This window comes from Solanum verrucosum, unplaced genomic scaffold, assembly GCF_900185275.1.
Source record: "Solanum verrucosum unplaced genomic scaffold, falcon-dt-bn FXZP01000108.1, whole genome shotgun sequence".
Taxonomy (NCBI): domain Eukaryota; kingdom Viridiplantae; phylum Streptophyta; class Magnoliopsida; order Solanales; family Solanaceae; genus Solanum; species Solanum verrucosum.
In genome coordinates this window covers 1,122,584-1,144,962 of record NW_026020274.1, presented here as the reverse complement: position 1 = coordinate 1,144,962, position 22,379 = coordinate 1,122,584, and the positions used below count along the sequence as shown (strand labels likewise).

The 22,379-nt window shown below is 34.4% G+C and overlaps 2 protein-coding genes across 3 annotated transcripts in view; one reads left to right on the top strand and one right to left on the bottom strand.

Moving 5' to 3' along the window:
* LOC125834031 (uncharacterized) overlaps positions 1–22,379 on the bottom strand; it is a 509,901-nt gene that overhangs the window by 459,860 nt on the left and 27,662 nt on the right. The gene's annotated exons all lie outside the window — the stretch shown is intronic.
* On the top strand, positions 16,625–21,462 carry LOC125834020 (uncharacterized). Its single transcript, XM_049513197.1, has 2 exons — positions 16,625–17,328; positions 20,558–21,462. The coding sequence occupies exons 1-2, from the start codon at positions 16,886–16,888 to the stop codon at positions 21,201–21,203; spliced, it is 1,089 nt and encodes a 362-aa protein (XP_049369154.1). The 5' UTR covers positions 16,625–16,885; the 3' UTR covers positions 21,204–21,462.

Here is a 22,379-nt window from a genome sequence, read left to right as displayed (position 1 = left end):
ATTAGTGGAAAAAAAATGAGTAAGAAATTTTTTTATTTGAAGAGTTGAAATAAACTAGATTTGAATAAAATATGAGAAAGGTGAGGTGTAGGGCAAAAGGTGAGTTCTCGACAATTCAGGGGATTGGGTGGATCGTCTGAGAGAGAGTTTGTTAACCTTATTCCTGAGATGTTAAAGAGTTCGTATGACTTTTCGAAAGTGAATTTGGGTGACTAGAATTTTCAATATCGAACTTGGCGTGAAGGATTTTATTTGAAACGTCAAGATTTGAAAGTGTGTTATGACTAGGCTATTTTGAGAGGATTTCCGAGATTATGTCCTTTGCAAACCATTATAGCATGTGAAACGCCTCTACTGTGGTGGAATTAATTACTGCTATAGCAGCGACACTATAGTGAGATTGGGCCGCTATAGCGCGGTTAGTCATTGTAAATACAGAAAATTCTCCATAACCGTTCATTATTATCCAATAACATTTTGGAGAAATGCAAAGGCGACCTAGGAAGATTTTCACCTATTTTTCATTGTAATCACCAATAAAAGTAAGTAAATTACTCAACTAACTTAGAGATTCGATTCTGGAGCCTTAAAATCTGTAGCGGTGATCTTAAGGGAGAGTTTTGTTTAATTTAATGGTGAAAAAAACCCCGATTTGAGTGAGATAATCATGAGAATGGCATGTGATTGGGATAAGGATATAATCCGGATGTACTTGGGTGATTTTTGTGTTATATTGATTGTTTATAGATCAAGAACAAGTTAGGAATCATAACAAGAGGAAAAATCAGGTTTAAGAAAACATTCCGACCTTGATTCGGGTAGGTGATGGTTATTTTGTTTCATGTTATGTTTTATGTGCTTGCTAACTGCTTCAATATTAGTGTCACTTATATAATGTACGGTCAGGAAAATGGAAGGAGTATAAATTGAAATGTTAGTTTGTTGTCATGCGATGGATGTATTTATGTGGTTATATAAGTGTGAATTTATTTGTTATAAATGTAATGTGTGATTGATATCTTTTGATTAGATCGAGCACCACGTCTGATACATACTTGGTTAGCTCGGATATCAAGTCTGATACGGAATATCTATATATTAGCTCGATTACCACGCTAGTACAAATCACTAACGATTGGCTCTAGTACCATGCATGGTATATATGTGTTTGTTTATGTGTGGGTTCCAAAGTAAATTGTAACTTTAAAAGATTATCAAATATAATTGTAATTAGTGTCCCTTATCAATCCCCTCAATCCCCCCCCCCCCCCCCACCTCCCGCCTCTCTCTTCCTCTTCATAGGTTATATGTATTGTGACAAATACAAAAAATATATACATATTTTTCAGAGGTTTGATACTAGTTTTGTTTTACAAATTAATACACTATTAGTTTGATACGTTTTGAAGGAATATATAGTATGAAAATATTTTCCTTTTGACTTGATTAGAAACATATTCATGAAGCTTGTAAGAAATAACTTGAGAGAAGATAATAGATACATAAACGACTTGTATCTAACAACTTTACTTATTCTTTCTCTAAAATCTCGTTCATCTATTTGATTTCTCAAACTATTGTTATGAATCATAATTGAATAAATTATAGCTATTAATGATAATCATAATCCAAACTATAGTTATTTCTGAAAAAATCTCAGCAACAAAATTTCCACAATATACTCTAGTGCGGATCCGAGACACCTCATGGTTCACCTTATACCATTATTTAAGCTCAAAAAAATGCAAACATTTACCGAACTTGTAATTGGTAAATAACCTCTTGATCAAGTGCAATACAAATAATGACCTTATTCTTTCTAGTTCACCTAGTATAAACAATTTGATTTCTATATTTTCAATTCAATATAATCAACAACCATCGATGTTGTCGAAAGTGCCAAGAAAATCCTTTTTAATGTATACATTTGTATATGAAGCTTTGGATGTTTCCGCTATCGATTTTAACTTTCATCATGTATTCTTCGATACCATCACTTAATGAGAATTCAACAAGGATAGAAATCTATAATCAAGAATCAATTATCCTAATTTTTATTTTTATTCTATAATGGATAACTACTTCACTATTATCATTAGTGATAATTGCAACTTTTTACTAATGACATGTTAGTTAATCAAATAGTTATCTCAACCATTAAATATGAAGAACAATCCTAATATACTGATAATGATATTAGAAATTATTGGTTTTTTCAAGATTACAAGAGTCCATATTATTTACATCGTCTTTCTCGCTATCTATTAAACAACATTACATATTATAATTCACGAGAGTATTAATATATAGCCTTCAAAGTTTAAATTTAATATGTAAGGTATATACCTTAATTTGAAATATTACGTTGACTTATTTTCTATAATTTCTTTACTTCTTTTGAAATACATATGTATTTTCTTTTTCTAAATTTATAGGTTTAATTTTTATTTCATATTATAATTCTTTTATTTAACTTATTTTCTTTAAATATATATATTATTACTATATAAGAAGAGTGAATAAACACACCCTTTTCCACCGACACGTGGCAAAAGAAAAAGGAGAGGGTTGAACTCCCCCCATCAAAAAGCTACAAAAATTGGCTGAATTAAAATAGGAATAAAAAAGTGGAAGTTGCCTAGGTTCAATCTGCTAATTATGAGAGGAAGCACACAGCCTGACATGATTATGTATTAGATATACTAATATCCTACCCCGTTCATCTGGAAATCTTGGTTCAAACTCTTCGCTATTGGGTAAAAGATGCCTCTTCTTTACATTTATTACGATTCTTTCTCCACGAATATTGTAATTTGAATAGTCTTATTACTTCAAAGAAGCCCGGTTACTCCTTTTCAAAAAAAATAAATCAAAGATTCTTCTTCTTCTTATATAATTCTTATGTATATGAATGTGAATCCACTTTCGTCTTTCTACGGAACCAATCTTCTCATTTACGATCAACATCTTTTGGAGCCCTTCTTGAACGAATATATTTCTATGGAAAAATAGAACGTCTTGTAGAAGTCTTTGCTAAGGATTTTCAGGTTACCCTATGGTTATTCAAGGATCCTTTCATGCATTATGTTAGGTATGAAGGAAAATCAATTCTGGCTTCAAAAGGGACGTTTCCTTTGATGAATAAATGGAAACTTTACCTTGTCAATTTTTGGCAGATTGGGACACCGGTGCATTGATAGATGCCAAGGAGTCACAACTGTTCTTGAATGTACGAAGGTAAGCCGCCATAAACGAATTTCCTTTCTTCTCTCTTTCACTATCATCTTCCTCTCCTAGCCGCTTCAAATATTCCTCATATTTAACACTTCGTGCAAAAAAAAAATAGACGAAACAATATAAATAGTTTATTAATGAATGAATGAATTAATAAATAATATTAAAAGATCCTTGGAGGATAGAAATTGGAAATAGTAAAATATAAGAACAATGCAAGGAAAAATGAAATGGTGTACAAAAGTAATAATAGGGCCCACACAATTAAAGCTAGCCGTAAAAGAGGAAAAAAAGCAAATGGTTTTTGTGTCCAACAAAAAGGAAGTACATTTATGAAGCAGACAAGTACAATCATTTTTCAAGTTTGAAAAGTACGAAATACCATAAAACAATTATTTGAAAATTTTAGTACTTTCTTCATTTAAATTTTTCCTTATTTTTCTTTTAATTTGTTCTATATTTCAAAATTACATAATAAGTACTTAAAATCACAATGTAATAATATAAGATATTAAAAAAAACATAATTAAAAATCATAAAAGAAATTTTATTGACTCTTTAATTCCATATTGAAACAAAAGAAGTTTGTTTGAAAATAACATAAAAAGTACTGTAAATTAAAGTAAAATAACAACTAAAAATATTTAAGAATCATATAAGAAATTTAGTTGACTTTCGTAAAAGTACCTACATCACATAAAATGGAACAGAAAGAGTACTATATATTATTTGAAAATGATATAAGAAGTGCTATAAATCACAATAAATTAACAACTTCAAAATATATTTAACAAAATCACATACAAAAAATTATATAACTCTCCAAATTTCATCGGTGTCACATAAATTGAAACAAAGAACTGCTCCCAATTTATGTGACTTACTTTCCTTTTTAGTCAGTCTCAAAAGAATGTCACATTTCTATATTAAGTAAAATAATTTACAGTCATACAAATTTATATAATTCATTTTGGACCACAAGTTTTAAAAGTCTTCGTTTCTTTTTTAAACTCTATGGCGAATCAAACTACCTCACATAAAATGAGACGGAGGAAGTAATATATCTTGGGCCACGCTGGCGCGAGAACCTAATATCTAGTATATATATGTGTGTGAGTGATTTGAAATTATGTAAGAAGTTGACCAAAAAAAATAATAGATTACCTCAATCTATTAAATTAAAATTATTTCTCCTTATTTTTTTCTTCTTGCCATAAAATAATTGGTAAGAAAATTTTAATTTTATGGATAGCATTTTGTATATCATAATCTATATTATTTACATCATTTTTTCATTACTTATTAAACTATGTTATATAGTATAATTCACAAGAGTGTTAATATATGCCTTTGAAGTTTAAGTTTAGTGTATATACCATAATTTCAAACATTATATCGATTTGTCTTCTATAATTTCTTTACTTTATTTGAAATACTTTTGTATTTTTTTTCTCAAAATTTATAGGGTTATTCTTTATTTCATATTATAATTCGTTTATTTAACTTTTTTTCTTTATATATCTGTGAGTGATTTGTAATAATTATAAAGAAGTTGACCAAAAAAATTAGATTACCTTAAACTATTAATTAAATTAAATTTATTTCTCCTTATTCTTTTCTTCTCTTGCCATAATATAATTGGTAAGAGAATTTCAATTTTATGAATAGTATTTCATATATCATGATCTATATTATTTATATCGTCTTTTCTGTTACTTATTAAACTACGTTATATATTATAATTTCCGAGAGTGTTAATATATAGCCTTCAAAGCTTAAGTTCAATACAATGTAGTGTATATAGCATAATCATAAATATTATATTGATTTGTCTTCTATAAATTTTTTTCTTTATTTGAAATACTTATGTATTTTCTTTTTTCTAAATTTAGGGTTATTTTTGTTTAATAGTATAATTCTTTTATTTAACTTATTTTCCTTATATATCTGTGAGTGATTTGAAATTATGTAAGAAGTTGACCAAGAAAAAAAATTGGACTACTTCAATATATTACATTAAATTTATTTCCCCTTATTCTTTTCTTCTTTCCATAATATAATTGGCAAGAGAAATTTAATTTTATGGATAGTATTTTGTATATCATTTTTCACACTATAAATATAGACATATTTTCTCCTCATTTCTTCATCATATTTCAAGATTCAAGGGTACTTTCTCAAGTTTCTTTTTACTATACATATATACTCTAGCAAAAAAAAAAAAAACATTCTCTTTTCATTTTTCATTTTTTTTTTATAGTTCACTCTTAGATCTCATAGAAAAACTATCTTGTTTATTTGTAAATTCTATAAAGAAGTACATAAAGAATTTCAATTTTGCGCGCATATATATATATCATTGTCTTGAAAATCAATTTTTTAATGATCTTTGTATGGATAAAACTTTTTCACAAAATAAATTAATACTATATCCTAATTTTTTAGTTTTTGTTATTCTTTGTTTTGATTCATCTTAATACTCCCTCTGTCCCAATTTATATGACTCACTTTCCTTTTTTAGGAAGTCCCAAAAAGAATGACACATTTCTATATAAAGTAACAATCTAACTATAAAATATCTATTTTACCCTTAATGAAATGATTTACAGTCACACAAATTTCTATCATTCATTTTGGACCACAAGTTTTAAAAGTCTTTCTTTCTTTCTTAAACTTCGTGCCGAGTCAAAATACCTCATATAAAATGGGACGGAGGGAGTATATATTTTCTAACATTCTTTTTTTTCTTTATGTAGATTGCATTGGAATTGATTGATACTTGGAGGTATTTGACCTGTTCAACTTAAAATTATATATAGATTATAAATCTTTAATTCATGTAAATGCATTTTTTTAATTATTTATTAAAATTTATGTTTCGAACATACTTTTCTCCTTTCACTTTTTTTCGATATCTGTTACAATTTATAATGCGAGCTCTAAGAAGTCTATTCGTTTCTATTTTCTTTTATTTTTTTGATATACAATTTGAAATGTTATATCACAACATATAAACTATTTGAAAAAAGAAAAAAAATGTTAGTGCTTAATTCTATGATAGTTTAAATTTATAATTCTAGATTACTTGCTTTAGTTTATCTCTTGTATCACAGATCTGTTAAGATTTAAAATATCATAAAGTAAGAAATTTTTTAAATTTTTATAAAGTTAATCACTTTCAAAGAGAGCCTATAAAGAAATTACAGTGATTCTCTTTGTTTTGTTTCATAAAATTTTATTTATTTGTTTTAGATTGTTTATAAAAGTATATATATATATATATATATCAATTATGTTTTTAAAATGTAGATCATTTTTATTTGGACACATCATATTTTATTAAGTCCTTAAATATACAAATTTTTATTAAAAAAAAAAAAACAGAAATGTTGGGACAGATCTTAATGTGATCTAAGATTGTTGTGAAGAAAAAAGGCATTAATTGTTTTTATTAGGTCTAAAAATCGACAAATTTATCGTTTTTTCTATATCAATTTTTCATTTATCTTTCTATTCTTTTCCTTTTTATGTATTAAAATAATTTTTTATTCAAATTGAATAATATTAATATTAATTGAAAAAATTTAGATCATAATAGTATTTTTTTAATTAATTATAATTTAAATAATTAAATGACTCAAGTAGAAGTAATGATTTTTTCGTTTGGAACAATTATATATATGTCCAAATATTATCTGCAGGAAACATAAAGATAAAATTGAGTGATTATTTTAATTTTTTCGATTTATGGAAATAATCTAACCTAGATTTCAAGGCACAAATTTTAGTAATATCACCAACATAATAAATACTTTAAGTACTCAATCTTCTACATTAATATCTTGTGTTGAATATAAAAACTTTCATATCTGTGTGATTTTTAAAAAAATTCCTTGATTATTTTTTTATTAGCTAGACCCTAACATATTTTTTAAATTAGCATATTTCTTGAGGCTTAAGGTAAGACTTTAACTCCCTGAATCCATTTTTCGATCTATAGAACGTAATCTAATGGGTAATTATCGATGGGGGAGGGTTTTGATCTAGAAACTATGGTGAAAAAATCCCTAATTTGGATACTTGGGGTCATGGGTATGATCTAGATTGTTAGAATTGTTAGTAATCCGGGTAATTAGTGATTGTTTATTGATTCTCGTATTATATTGATTGCTTGTAGACCAAGAACAAGCGAAATCTGGAAAGGGAAGGATCAAGTTTCTTAGGGTTTCAAGCTTGTTTCGAGGTAGGTGATGGTTGTGATTATATGATTGTGTGGTATAAGTTCGTCTTTGCTTCATTATGATGCATGTATTATGCGAATGTTGCATTATTAATCACACTTATTGTAAATGAGGATATATGACTATGAATGCCACGAATCATGACTTGATTGTATGCTTATGAGAATATACTTGTGAGTGTGGTTGTGGCTTGTTGAATTGACCGGGTGTTGCATTTCAACACACTAACTTGGATCGGTTGCCACATTCCAACATAATTATGGGATCGGTTGTCACGCTCCGGCATAATCATTGGATCGGGTACGTTCCGGTATGCTAACTGTTTGGGTTTGGGTTCCATGAAAGAACCAATGACTTATCATAATAATGTATCTTGAGAAATGCAAAAATGTATATTGTTCGTAAATGTTAATAATATTGTATATATTCGATATATGCATGTGATTATATTATTGTATTGACTTACTTATGTTACACTTAGTGGGATAGCCGTGTGATCCTACCAGTACACTATGGTTGTGTACTGATACTATACTTGTTCTTTTTTTGTTCAGTACAGAGAATCTCCAAGCAGTTATTGACAGACCTCGCTTAGAAGATTAATGATCTTTCGAATTCAAGGGTGAGCCAATTCTTCCAGGCTACCATGAGTTCTCCTTTCGTATATGTCCACATTCCGGACTTAGACTTTCTAGTTAGTTATTAGTTCATTAGTTTGGGGTTATATCCCTTCTTGTTTAGATTTGTTGAACTTTAGATGTTTTGGTACATTGACTTTCAGGTTCTAGGTGTAATTTCTGCATTGTTAGTTGTTAGATCTTTTGGAAGTTTATGGGAACTTCAATTTTTAGCTATTATTCATGTTTTTGTATCCTTAAATGATTTAGTCTTTGGGTTAGTTGCTTGGTTTGAGTTGTAGTAGTGGTTATCCCACCGAAAGGTTAGTATGGGTGTCAATCACGATGGTTTGGATCGTGACAAAGTTGGTATCAGAGCCTAGGTTCATTGATCTCGATGTACCAAAACAAGTCTAGTAGAGTCTTGCGGAACGGTACAGGGACACCTTTACTTTTCTTCAACAGGCTATATGACTTTAGGAAATCTCTCTATTTTCTCTCGTCTCCTTTCGTGCTATAACTTGATTCCAATTGGTATCTGGCGATTCAAATTGGTATCTAACTTCCTTTACTCTTTTGTCCGCAGATGGTTAACACTAAATTCAACGGTGTCAGGCTCGTAGATCCCGTCAATGCTCCAGCTGAGGAATTTGCAGCGAAAAGTTATGGTCGAGGCAAGGGTAAATGAAGAGCTAGGGGTAGAGCCCGAGGAAGAGTGGCGTTTACTAGAGATGGGGTACCGGTCGAAGTTGCTCCCCAAAATGAAGGAGGATGAGACCCCTCCCGTACATCATGAAGAGATAGAGGAGAATGTTGAGGTTGAAAACATCGAGTAAGTGGGATAAGATAAAGAGGTGCAGGCTGAGACTACCAGTGTTCCTCCCATAAACCCAACGTTAGCTCGACATATCATATCATTTTTGAAAGGGTTGGTTGGTCCTGGAGTGCTTCCTTCTGTTCAAACAACTCAAGTTCCCGCTAATCCCCCTGCTACCAGCACTGCACCCAAGATGGGTGGAACAAGAGGTAATGATGCTTTCTTCCGTCCTTTGTTGGGTTCTGTTATGACTGGTAATGAGCATGAAATGTTGACTAAGTTTTTGAAGCTAAAGCTTCTTGTATTTCTTGGTTCTGAGAATGAGGATGCTTATGAGTTTATCTTAGATTGCTATGAGAGACTTCATAAGTTGGGAATTGCCCATCAGCATGGGGTTGAGTTCGTGACCTTTCAGCTTCAAGGTGAGGCTAAGCAGTGGTGGAGAGCTTATAAGGAATATAGATCTTCAACTTTACCTTCCCTTACTTGGACCCAGTTTCATGCTCTATTTTTGGAGAAATATATGCCTAGAACTTGGAGAGATCGCAAAAAGGATGAGTTCATGGCTTTGGAGCAATGTGGTATGTCTTTGACTTCTTATGAAGCCAAGTTCCATACTTTGTCTAGATATGCTACTCAATTGGTGACTACTGAGTAGCAGAGAATCCGTTTATTTATTAGGGGATTAAACTCTGAGTTGCAGGTATTAGCTTTTCATATGACCTCTGCAAGGATAAACTTTAATGAGGTAACAGACTTTGTGAAGAAAGTGAAGGGGGTGAGGCGAGACGGTAAGGTTAAGGCATTGGCTAAAAGGGCCAAGAACTCGAGTAACTTTCAAGGTTCTTACTCCAGGGGGCCCGGAAGGCCAATGCTTGCAGCCAAGCCAATTCAGTCCGCTATGCTCGCCTCTATAGGTAACTACTCAGGAACTCCATCTCATAATTTAATTCAGTATAGCCAGGGAGTCGCCACTTCAGTGGGCAGTAGGCTGTATTTTGATCGTACATGTTACACCCGTGGAGAGCCTGGGCATATGAGGAGAGATTGTCCCCACCCACGTGTGTTGGATTCCGTGCAACAACTGACTAGAGTAGTGGTATCCCACGAGAAATGATAATAATGGTCGAGGACATCCACAAGGTGGGCGAGAAGGTATTCAACGAGGCCGTAGAGGTATAAGAAATGGTAATGCAGGCAGAGGTAACATGCAACCAGACATGGAAGTGGTTCGTCAAGATGATAGGGCTCAGTGTTATGCCTTTTCTGGCAAGAATGAGGCAGAGGCGTCTGACACAGTAATCACATATACTATTCTTGTCTGTGACCGGATGACTAATGTGTTATTTGATCCGGGTTATACTTATTCATATGTATCTGTGCAATTTGCCTCAGAATTTGCTATGATTTGTGATATACTTGATGCCCCTATCCATGTTTCTAACCAGTTGGAGAGTCAGTCATAGTCACCCATGTCTATCATGTTTGTCCTATTTTGTTTATGGGTTTTCAGACTTGGGATAATTTGGTGATTTTAGATATGACTGATTTTGATATAATATTAGACATGACTTGGTTGTCCCCCTATTATGTTGTGCTTAATTGTAATACTAAGTCGGTAACTTTAGAAATTCCGAGAAGGGAAAAATTAGAATGGGATGGGGTGTACAAACATAAGCAAGCTAAGATCATATCCTCCATTCGAGCTAGAAAGTTGGTAGATCAGGGTTGTTTGGCTTATTTAGTTCATGTTAGGGATGTTGAGGTTGAAACTCCAACTATTTAGTCTATTCATGTGGTGTTGGAATTTAGAGAAGTGATTCCTAATGACTTGCCAGGTATGCCTCCGGATAGAGATATAGACTTCTGCATTAATTTAGAACCTGGTACTCGTCCCATTTCTATCCCTCCATATCGCATAGCTCCGGTGGAATTAAGAGAGCTTAAGGCTTAAATCCAATAGCTTCTTGATAAGGGATTTATTCGACCTAGTGTGTCCCCATGGGGTGCTCCAATTTCGTTTGTTAAGAAAAATGATGGTAGTATGAGGATGTGTATAGATTACCGACAATTAAATAGGGTCGCTATTCAGAACAAGTATCATTTGCCTCGAATATATGATCTTTTTTACCGAATGCAAGGTGCATCAATGTTTTCTAAGATTGATATTAGGTCTGGCTACCATCAGTTAAAAATTAGGCATGAGGATATGCCCAAGACGCGTTTAGAACCTGCTATGGGCACTATGCGCTTTTGGTTATGTCTTTTGGTTTAACTAATGCGCCCGCAACTTTCATGAGTTTAATGAATATGGTGTTCAAGCCATTTCTTAATTCTTTCTTCATAGTCTCTATTGATGATATTTTGGTCTATTCGAAGAGTGAGGAAGAGCATGCCGACCATCTTCGTATTGTTTTAGGTGTTCTTGGGAAACAAAGGTTGTATGCTAAATTCTCTAAGTGTGAATTTTGGTTGACTTCAGTTGCATTTTTGGGGCATGTAGTTTCAAAAGAAGAGGTAACGGTAGATCCTCAAAAGATTCAGGCGGTTAAGAATTTGGTTCGGCCTAGCTTTGTGACGGAAGTTAGGAGTTTTGTGGGGCTCGCTAGCTATTATCGTCGATTTGTGAAGAACTTTGCTTCTATTGCCACTCACTTAACTAATTTGACCAAAAAGGATATACCATTTGAATGGACTGAAAAATGTGAGGAGAGCTTTCAAAAGCTTAAGACTCTCTTGACCACCGTAACTCTCTTAACCACCGCACCCATCCTAGCATTACCGGTTGAAGGTAAATATTTTATTATCTATTGTGATGCTTCACATTTTTGTTTGGGTGCTGTGTTGATGCAGGATAAGAATGTTATAACTTATGCATTGCGCCAATTGAAGGTGCATGAGAGGAATTACCCAACACATGATTTGAAGTTGGCAGTGGTAGTGTTTGCTCTTAAGATCTGGCGACATTATTTGTATGGTGTTAAGTGTGAGGTATTTATTGATCATCGTAGTTTGCATCATGTGTTTACTCAAAATGATTTAAATTTTAGACAGTGAAAGTGGATGGAGTTACTTAAAGATTATGATGTCACCATTCAATACCATCCGGGTAAGGCTAACGTAGTGATATACGCTTTGAGTCTAAGAGCGGTGAGTATGGTTAGTTTAGCTTGCTTAAGTGTAGCCAAGCGACCTTTGGCTAAGGAAATTCAGACTTTTGAGTTTAAATTCATGCAATTGGGTATCTCAGATAGGGGTGTTAACTAGCATTGAAACAAGAGTCATGTTCATTGAAGAGATAAAGGCCAACCAATTTAAGGATGAAAATTTGAATGAACTTAAGAAGAAGAATGTGATTGGTAAGGCACAAGAGACCACTCTTGATACAGAAGGTGTGCTCAGTTTTAGAGGAAAAATTTGTGTTCCTAGAGTTGATGACTTGATTCAAAAATTGTTGATAGAGTCCCATGGTTCGCGATATTCTATTCATCCGAGTGTGACCAAGATGTATCGAGATTTGAAACAAATTTATTGGTGGCTAGACATGAAGTGGATATAGCGGAAATTGTGGCTAAGTGTCAAAATTGCCAACAAGTGAAGTATGAACATCAACGGCCTGCAGGTTTACTTCAAAGAATGTCAATTTCGGAATGGAAGTGGGAAATGATAGTCATGGATTTTGTGGTTGGTCTTCCCAAAACCTTGAGGAAGTTTGATTCTATTTGGGTAGTGGTTAATAGATTGACTAAGTCAGCCCATTTTATTCCCGTAAGAATAGATTACAATGCAAAACAATTGGCTAAAGTTTATGTGAAAGAGATAGTGAGGTTGCATGGGATGCCCCTCTCTATCATCTCAGACCGTGGTACCCAATTCACATCCAAGTTTTGGAGGAAATTACATGATGAATTGGGCACACAACTCACTTTTAGTACAACCTTCCATCCACAGACAGACGGACAGTCAGAGAGGACTATTCAAGTGTTAGAAGACATGTGTGATTGATTTTGGAGGGCATTGGGATAAGTTCTTACCTTTGTGTGAATTCTCTTATAATAATAGTTAGCACTCCAGCATTGACATGGCACTATTTAAGGCACTTTATGAGATGGGATGTAGATCACCCATATATTGGTTCGAGGCTGCAGATGTGAAACCTTTGGGGGTTGATGAAGAAGTATGCAAATCATAAGGTAAGAGACATGACATTTCAAACCGGTGAGAATGTTCTTCTTAAGGTATCACTCATGAAAGGGGTGATAAGATTTGGCAAAAAAGGTAAGCTAAGTCTGCGATACATTGGTCCCTTTGACGTTCTGGAATGTGTAGGACCGGTGGCATATAGATTGACTTTACCTCCTAATTTATTGGGAGTTCATCCAGTATTTCATGTGTCTATATTGAAGAGGTATTATGGTGACGGGGATTATATCATTAAGTGGGACTCAATTGTGTTAGACAAAGACCTCCAATATGAGGAGGAACCGATTACAATTCTTAATCGTGATGTGCGTAAGTTGAGGACCAAGGAGATTAAGTCCGTGAAAGTTCAATGGAAGCATCGTCCAGTTAAGGAAGCTACTTGGGAAATCGAGAGGGACATGCGAGACAAGTATCCCCAATTGTTCGTCGATTCAAGTACTACTTCATCTCTTCTTTAGCCCCTTTTCCCTAAGTTTGTCACTCGGGGACGAGTGATGGGTAAATTTGTATCTATTGTAACGACCGGGTTCCTTTGTTACAAAAAATCCAACGGGGAAAAAATTTGGGTCGTAAAACTTTTTCGTAGTAACTTGGAATTTCCCAATCTAGTCCAGATTTGGATGAAATCAGAGTCATTAAGGTGTAGGGAAATCTGGTAGCAATTGGGTGATCTAATTATGATTTTGATTACATGAGTAGTTAAATAAGTCGCTAAGGAATCCGTACGACTTTACAGAATTGAATTCGGGTGAAAAGAACTCTCGAAATTGATCTTAGCGTGAACGGTATTTTCTGAGCGTCGTTGGTTAAAAGTGTGTTGTGAAATGGGGATCTTGGAATTATTAAAATAGCTCTCTGTTTCGTGCAAGCCGCTTTGGCGGTGGTTTTGGTCGCTCTGGTGGGGCCGCTGTAGTGGGGTGAGGGCCGTTATGGCGGGCTAGACGCGACTTAAAGTAGTAAATAAACCCCAAAAATGTTTTATTCTGCAATTTTTGAATTTGAGAGATAAGGAACGAACCCAGGTCTCTTCTTGACAGTTTTCCACCATTCTTGAGGCTAAAGGTAAGACTTTAACTCCCCGAATCCATTTTTCGATCCGTATAACATAATCTAATGGGTAATTATCGATGAGGGAGGGTTTTGATCTAGAAACTATGGTGAAAAAGCCCTAATTTGGATACTTGGGATCATGGGTATGATATAGGGTTGTTAGAATTGTTAGTAATCTGGGTAATTAGTGATTGTTTATTGATTCCCGTATTATATTGGTTGTTTGTAGACCAAGAACAAGCGGAACAAATTCGAAAAGGGAAGGATCAAGTTTCTTAAGGTTTCAAGCTTGTTTCAAGGTATGTGATGGTTGCGATTCTATTATTGTGTGGTGTATGTTTGTCTTTGCTTTCATTATGATACATGTATGTATGCGAATGTTGCATTATTGATGACACTTATTGTAAATGAGGATATATGACTATGAATGCCACGAATCATGACTTGATCTTATGATTATGAGAATATACTTGTGATTGTGGTTGTGGCTTGTTGAATTGACCGGGTGTTGTGTTTCAACACACTAACTTGGATCGGTTGCCACGTTTTGACATAATTATGGGATCGGTTGCCACGTTCCGGCATAATCATTGGATCGGGTACATTCCGGTATGCTAACTGTTTGGATTTGGGTTCTATGAGAGGACCAATGACTTATCATAATTGTGTATCTTGAGAAATACGAAACTGTATATTCTTCGTAAATGTTGATAATATTGTATATGTTTGATATATGTATGTGATTATATTGTTGTATTGACTTACTTATGTTACACTTAATGGGATAGCCGCGTGATCCTACCAGTACACTGTGGTTGTGTACTGATACTACATTTGTTCTTTCTTTGTTGAGTACAGGGCATCTTCAAACGGCTATTGACAGACCTCACTTAGAAGATCAATAATCTTTCGAATTCAAGGGTGAGCCAGTTCTTCCAGTCATCCAGGCTACCATGAGTTCTCCTTTCGTCTATGTCCACATTCCGGATTTAGACTTTCTAATTAGTTATTAGTTCATTAGTTTGGGGTTGTATCCCTTCTTGTTTAGACTTGTTGAACTTTAGATGTTTTGGTACATTGACTTTCAGGTTCTATGTGTATTTTCCGCATTGTTAGTTGTTAGATCTTTTGGAAGTTTATAGGAACTTCAGTTTTTAGCTATTATTCATGTTTTCGTATCCTTAAATGATTTAGTTTTTGGGTTAGTTGCTTGGTTTGAGTTGCAGTAGTGGTTCTCCCACCGGAGGGTTAGCGTGGGTGCCAATCTTGATGGTCTGGGTCGTGACAGAAATCAGACCTTATAAAGCTAAACCGACATAGGAGCTAGGGGACCACCTTCATGTTCATGCTTATGCAGTCTCACTAAAATCTGAATATCTCTCAATTTTGAAGTCGTATGGACAAATGGTTTAGTGCGTTGGAAAGTAGACTCGTAGACCTTCGATTTAGTATATTAAGGTTCTTCTAAAGTTGTATAAATTTGGGAGAAAAACTCTAAGACATTTAACCCAAATTTCAACAAATTTATCAAAGAAACTTACTCTAACTTTTGCCGAATTTTTATTTCCCAACTTGCTTGACTTCAAAGCTTAACTTACGATCATTGGCCGACTATATCACCTTATAAAACATCCTTCTTAGCATATAAGACACTTTTTGCCTTACCCCAAAGGTACTGGATAACTTGGTCCTTCCGAAGGGGCGGGGTGTTAGAAGAGACATTCTTTAACTCGAACCTGTTTAAGGGCATCCTTTACCCATGCCGTTAGTCTAATTTTTTGATTTTTTTACCTCCCATTTGCAACCTTATTCTCCTGAAATGATATACCAAGTCAAGCCTCATACGCTCATGCAATGATACACATATTATGCGAAAGAACTACGGGTCTCACATAAATAAAATAATTTCTTGTTATAAAATAAGTCTAATAGTAAATGTGATTGATACTTGTTATTTTTTAGTAATTTAACATTCGAAAAACACTTTCTAAAATGAAGACAAATACAATATGCTAATCAAATATTGAGAAAAACATTTTATGAATGAATTACCCTAACACAACTTATTTTTTCTCGAAAATATATTTTTTTTGAAAAATTGTATGTAAAAAGTGCTTATCAAAATAAGCTTTTTTTTATCGCTTTGCCAAACAATGCCCTAACAAAATTTACAATTTAACTAAACTGTTCTTATTTATTATTCAATCACTCAATTTAATATTCTTTTTTCTTTTACCCCGTTAACCTTTTAGTGATACTTGTTATTTTTTATTCAAAAAAGTAAAATAAAAATAAAAATTATTTTATCTTAATTTTTTAAAATGATAAAATATTCTAAATCATTATCTATACGATTAAATTCTTTTCGAAATATAGTAGAAAAAAGTGTTTCAAATTATGCTATTTGAGTCTAATCTATTTTAAAAGTATAGAGATATTTGAATTGTTTGTAGACAACTAACAAAATCAACAAAAATCTCTGAATTTATTTGAATATTGAACCTTCGATTCCGAATTAAATGTCCTTGTATAGCAATCTTTTGTATCGTGGTTGATAATATTAATATTATAATACTCTACTAGTGTTAGCCAGGAATAATTAGCGAACCGTTACATGTAAATTGAATCCTCCTCCGACCCTGGTGCTATTAAGCAGCGCCATTGATGAAGAATTCAGGTATTTGCAAGAAGATTAGGGTTTGATCCGACTGATAATTTAAAAAATGGATGAAGCGAAGGCCTTGGCGCAACAGCAGCAGCTAATGATGCAACAGCAACAACAACAACAGCAGCAGCAGCAGCTACTCTTATTGCAGCAGTTTCAGCGCCAGAAACAGCAACAACAGCAGGATGCTATGGCTCGATTCCCTTCGAACATTGATGTTCATCTCCGTCCTCAGCAGCTCCTTCATCGCCCCCTTACCCCTCTTCAATCACAGAACCCGAATCCAAACCCTAACCCTAGCTCTAGCAATAACCCGTCAAGCCAGATCCCCAATCAACAAAACCCGGGTACTACCCAACAACAACATCAGCAGCAGAAGTTGACACGGGTTGCGCCGGAATCGAACCGGGTGGAGCTCCAGATGGCTTACCACGACGCTTGGCGAGTCTGCCATCCTGACTTTAAGCGACCTTTCACTTCTCTTGAAGACGCTTGCGAAAGGTGCTTTCTTCTGGCCTCTTACGATTAATTTTCGTAGATTAGAAATGACTTTTGAGTAGATGAAAAAGTAGGTTTTGTTTTCAAAGTGAAAAATGATATAGTTATGTTTGGCGTGAATACAAATTGGAGTTGTTGATTTTTTTGGGTAGTTTGGAGTGAAAAACAGCTTTTTTTGGTAGAAAAAAACATGGTTTTACTGCATTTTTGGACATCTATGTTTTTCTGTTCTCAGTGGGATACGCTGGGTATGTTGTTGTAGTATTTTTTTCTTTTCTCGTGTTATTCAAAACGTCTATTTGTACAACTTCTGTATTTTTAGCTGATCTATGGGAAGTTGAAGGCTTCCATATTCATCCTCATGCTTATAAATATTGAGAAAAAAATATTATAGGGGTACAACAAGGCAAAGATGTGAGTTCATATTCCATTTTCATGTACTTGTACCATTTGAACTTTAATATGCAATTAGATATTGGTTCTAAAACAACAGTGCATGCTTCCATCTTTGCTAGAGTCCTTGTTCTTCATATGAACAAATATCCAACTGCGGAGCAGGTATGCTTTTGTTTAGGAATATATTGCAGTTACATTGTAAAGAATTTGTTGTATCTGTATATCCGTTTATGGTTATGTCTTGTTATATTGTAGCAGATGTAATTTATATGTCGTGTATGTTACTATTGGTATGCTCACTATGCTAAATAAGTGATTTGTACTGTTTAGTATGAAGATCCAAGAAGAGTAGCTTCCATTGCTCTTTGAAGTGCCCTAGTATTTTTATTAGTCACAAGTTGAAAAAGGGCATATGTTTTGATCTATTTATGAACCCCCCAAAAAAGAGATAATAATGTGAGAAGTTGGAGCCCGTGGTTCCAAAAAAATAATCACGACTCACTCCCAGATTAGTTATTGGCTATATCAATCCCTACATTAATATTCAGAGGATTCATTATAGTTAGACTATGAGCCTGTTTGGATTGACTTAAAAAAAGTAGCTTTTAAGTTAAAAATACAAAGTCAAACTTAAATGACTTTTAAGTCCAAAAAATAAAAAGAAGGGGAGGCCTACTTTTGGTTTTTAAGTTATTTTTAACCTTGCCAAACACTTCCTAACTTATTTTAAGTCATTTTTGACTTATTTTAAGTTTTTTTTTTATAATTGCCAAACACTTCTAGAAGTCAAAAACTGCCTTAAAAGTAGGTTTGACTAACCAATCCAAACACCCTCTATGTCACCTCATCAAGTGGAGTATGGCACTTGACAAACCTGCCTGTTGGCTGTGTTCATTTGTGGTATTTTTAACAAGGTCAAGTGATTTTTTAAAAATGGAATTGTTTTTTTTGTTGCATTTTTGGTGTAAAGAGGCCCTTTGCGGAAGATGTAGATTCTGCAATTGACATTATTGGGTCACTGTAACCTGTCCAGGAATAGGCTTCTTTATCTTTTGGGGGTTCCTGTGACTATGTTTCACTTAGCATAGTCTTTGTGCTGAGGGGTACTCTTTTTATATAAAATATATTACTTCTTCCGGGAAAAAAAATCATCAACTAGAGTCATTGAGAACGACGAGAAGAACCCTTTAAATACTCCTAAATATTCACTATGTAGCAGAAGAATCTCTGAACTCCCTTTGATGAATGTATAATATACAACATCTTTGCACCTATTTATAGTAGTTTCAAGCTTTAATTGGCATAAAAGGATGTATTTAACATACTTTCGTGTAGTGCTCTTTTTCTTTGTTCATGAGCTGTCCAGATGAAATATAAATAGGTCAATTATTTCTTACTTCTATACAAGCCATGGAAATACACAAGTTTTTGTCACTTCTTAAAAGTATGTAAATTGCTTGAAAGCCTGTTTTTAACTTTGAACATTCTCAGCTGTGTTTCTCTTCATACATGATGTAATTGCAATAATGAAGCAGAGCTCTTACTCTTCTTTTTGTTATTCTATCCTCCGTTCTCTATCTCCTTCTTTTAGGGGAGATAGTGTAGACAACTGTTTAAAAGGACTCTTTTATTTGATGGAACGATGGGCTTCAAGGGTTTTGACAAAGGTTGAGGGACTTATGACTTAGGTCACCAATATGAGTCTTGTGCTATGCGAACTAAGCCTAGTATTTAAGTGGAAAAGGGAGGTGGTGGCCATTACCCCTGAGTTTGGAAGGCTGCAGTTGGTCCTAAGGGTTGGTTCAAACGGATTTCACGGTCATAAAAATAAAGATTTGACAGAAAGATGTCTTAATTTTTTTATAATTTGAATTTTTAGTGTTTCAGTGTTGTTTTTTTCCTTTTCAATATAAGTTCACGATAGAATGGTTTGTCTAATGCTTGCCATTCACAGCTTTATCTCCCAATGATAAACATTGCAATGACTCAACAATGATTATTGAATCAAAGAACACCGACTCCTCTTTTTCTTGTTAGCAAGTCTAGTTATATTTTTGTGAAAGGTAAAAGTATATTAATCATCAGCACAACCTTTGTGCGGGAGACATATTTATTAATTGCAACAACAAAAGTGTGGCCTTTTCCTTCTTACAGGCTTGTAAGAATTTTAATAGAGTTTCAGCTTCCTCTATTTTTTTATTTTTTATTTTTTATTTTATGACAAGGGAACCACATAGGAGAGGTAACCCGCACTAGGCAAGCCCGGTGCGACGAGCTCGACCCAGAAGGCAAACCCCTTGCTTTCGTTGGCAAGGGGTTTCGAACTTGAGACCTCCAACATGGAAGTCTCAAGCCCAAACCACTGGGCCACCCCAAAGGGTCCTCTATATGGTTTTCTTTACACTAAAAATGAAGTAACAATACACAATTAGAAAGTCTAGTATTTCTAGCTGAGACGTACACTTCTGAGGCGTGGTATCATGAAAAAGGAACTCCAAAGTCCGAACTTTTGTTTCATGAGAGATGGTTTTGTGACTTATAAAAAGAACATCTGCATATAGTTCCATTTTCTTGGCTCCAGTTCATAGAAGTTGGCAGGGCCATGAGAATCTCTCTCTATAGCCAGCTTTATTGGTTGCCAAAAGCTACTCTTGACTGACTAGATCCCATGTTGCACATTGTAGTATAAATGTATATTCTGTTGATGTTTATACTTTATACCATTCTTTTTATTTTGCTGGAATTAGTATGTGGGTACCTATCAGAAAAGTTAATATAGAAGGCAGCTCGCCGATGGTATCAACTTCAGACTTTTTCCTTGTGTCATTTTTTTTAGGCTTTTGCCTTACCATGTGGTGGCAGACTATGAAGCAGAGGAGGATGATAAGATCCTTGATTCAGACACTAGTGGCCAAATGCTTTCTCGTTCACAGCAGTGGGATCACAACATTGCTGTGAAAGTTGCAGAGTTTACTGCAACATTTGAGAAACAAGTGCTTGCGTTTAATATAATTTCCCACAAGAGAGATGTTGGAGAATTCCGGACTGAGGAGAAACTCATGTTAGAGCAGTCACTGTTGCAAGAAGAGAGGAGAATCGTGCTTGAACTGAAAACAGAGATGGAGGCCAGGCAAAAGATGGGTCGAGAGACTCATGATCCTAATTTGCAAATGGCAGCTCTTGTTCATGCAGAACAAGCCCGTGCTGAATCACAAGCTCGTGCTGAGATGATGAACCGAGCGCCAATACGAGCCAGTGCACTTGGGCCTAGGGGGAGCAATATTCAAATGGGTAATGATGTTGGTGAGCACGGACAGGAAGTTAGCCCTGATGAAATGATCAATGGTTGGGGCAACAATGGACATAAAGACGAAAAGGAACCATCGGAGGACTTTTTGAATGATGAAGAAACTGATAATGGAGATGTAGGTACTCAGAGTGAGTGGCGTGGAGGTGGGGAGTTGGATCTGAACACAAGATGAATCATATAAGACCTATCAGTGTTTGGCATTTTCCATGTGAAAAGTGAATATTTGTGTCAAAGTTTAGCCCACCATATACTTTGGTACATTCTGTTACTGATTCTACACTTGAAAGTTGGTAGAAGCTCACCTATTAAGATTAGGACGACTGAAGATAGTTTTATTGTGCGTACACTGGAAATGAGTTGCGTCTTTCTGTGATCTACAGGAAAAATGATATCACTCCTGATATCCAGTTATGCCAAAGCTGCATTTCTGGTGAAAATGGCATGCCAATGCCGTATCTGGTCATATCAGTTACGAAGACTCTGTTCTACTGTAAAGATTTGGCACATCCGATGAAGAACCCGCATGCTTCCCCCCCTTCCTTGACAGTCATTACTTTGTCAATAACGTAATTAACCAGTTTGACATCCGTGGTGCAAAGAATGATTTGACCTGCATGGAGTTTTCTTTTTTTTAGAATCTAAGTGAATGAAACACATCTTTTTTTGGAGTGGGTCGTTGGTGTTTGTCTCTTTCTTCTTTATGGAAATTGAACCACTGTTTCTTTTTTATCCGTACACCTGCACAGACAAAAGCTCTTTTTGCAGATTCTTTTGTATAATTACCTGAATTGTTGTTTTGCTGTTCAGCCAGTGAAATAGTCATGTCCCTGAAAACACGGTTTACTATTCAAGAACACAAGCTTAAAAGATGAATGAATATGAGCAGCAAGGAAACATTCCTCTCCATGTCTCTTGACAACAGCTTCATGGGTTTCAGCAGTGCAATGTCTTTCTGCCCGGAGCTGCAGCTCTAGCTGGCTGTTCTCTGGTTGTAGCCATCTGCAGATTCTCTCTCCACTATATATTACTTGACCATGAAGTGAATTATCATGACGTATCATTGATTGTGTAATCAAGTAGATAGGATGGAGAATTATGTACGACTCTAATCAATCTGGCTTTTGGGTTGGATGGAGAACCATTATTTTGTTAGATTAATTGATTTTCTACGCTACAATAACCTAAACCTGCCAAGTAGTGAAACTGTTTTTTCGCGTTTCATTCACCATAGTATGCCTTGCAGTGTATACAATATGCAAGGAAACTAATTTGCATCCATTCCACTTTTTGTTCTCTAAAATGACCAAATTGGAAGTGTTGAAGAACATAACTTCAGATTGCATTTTTT

What these genes read in the sequence shown, in the direction of transcription:
- LOC125834020 (XM_049513197.1), top strand. Translation starts at nt 16,886, where the DNA reads ATGGATGAAGCGAAGGCCTTGGCGCAACAGCAGCAGCTAATGATGCAA. An exon ending in CTTGAAGACGCTTGCGAAAG is followed by an intron (nt 17,329 to 20,557) that starts GTGCTTTCTTCT and finishes CATTTTTTTTAG; the next exon opens with GCTTTTGCCTTACCATGTGG.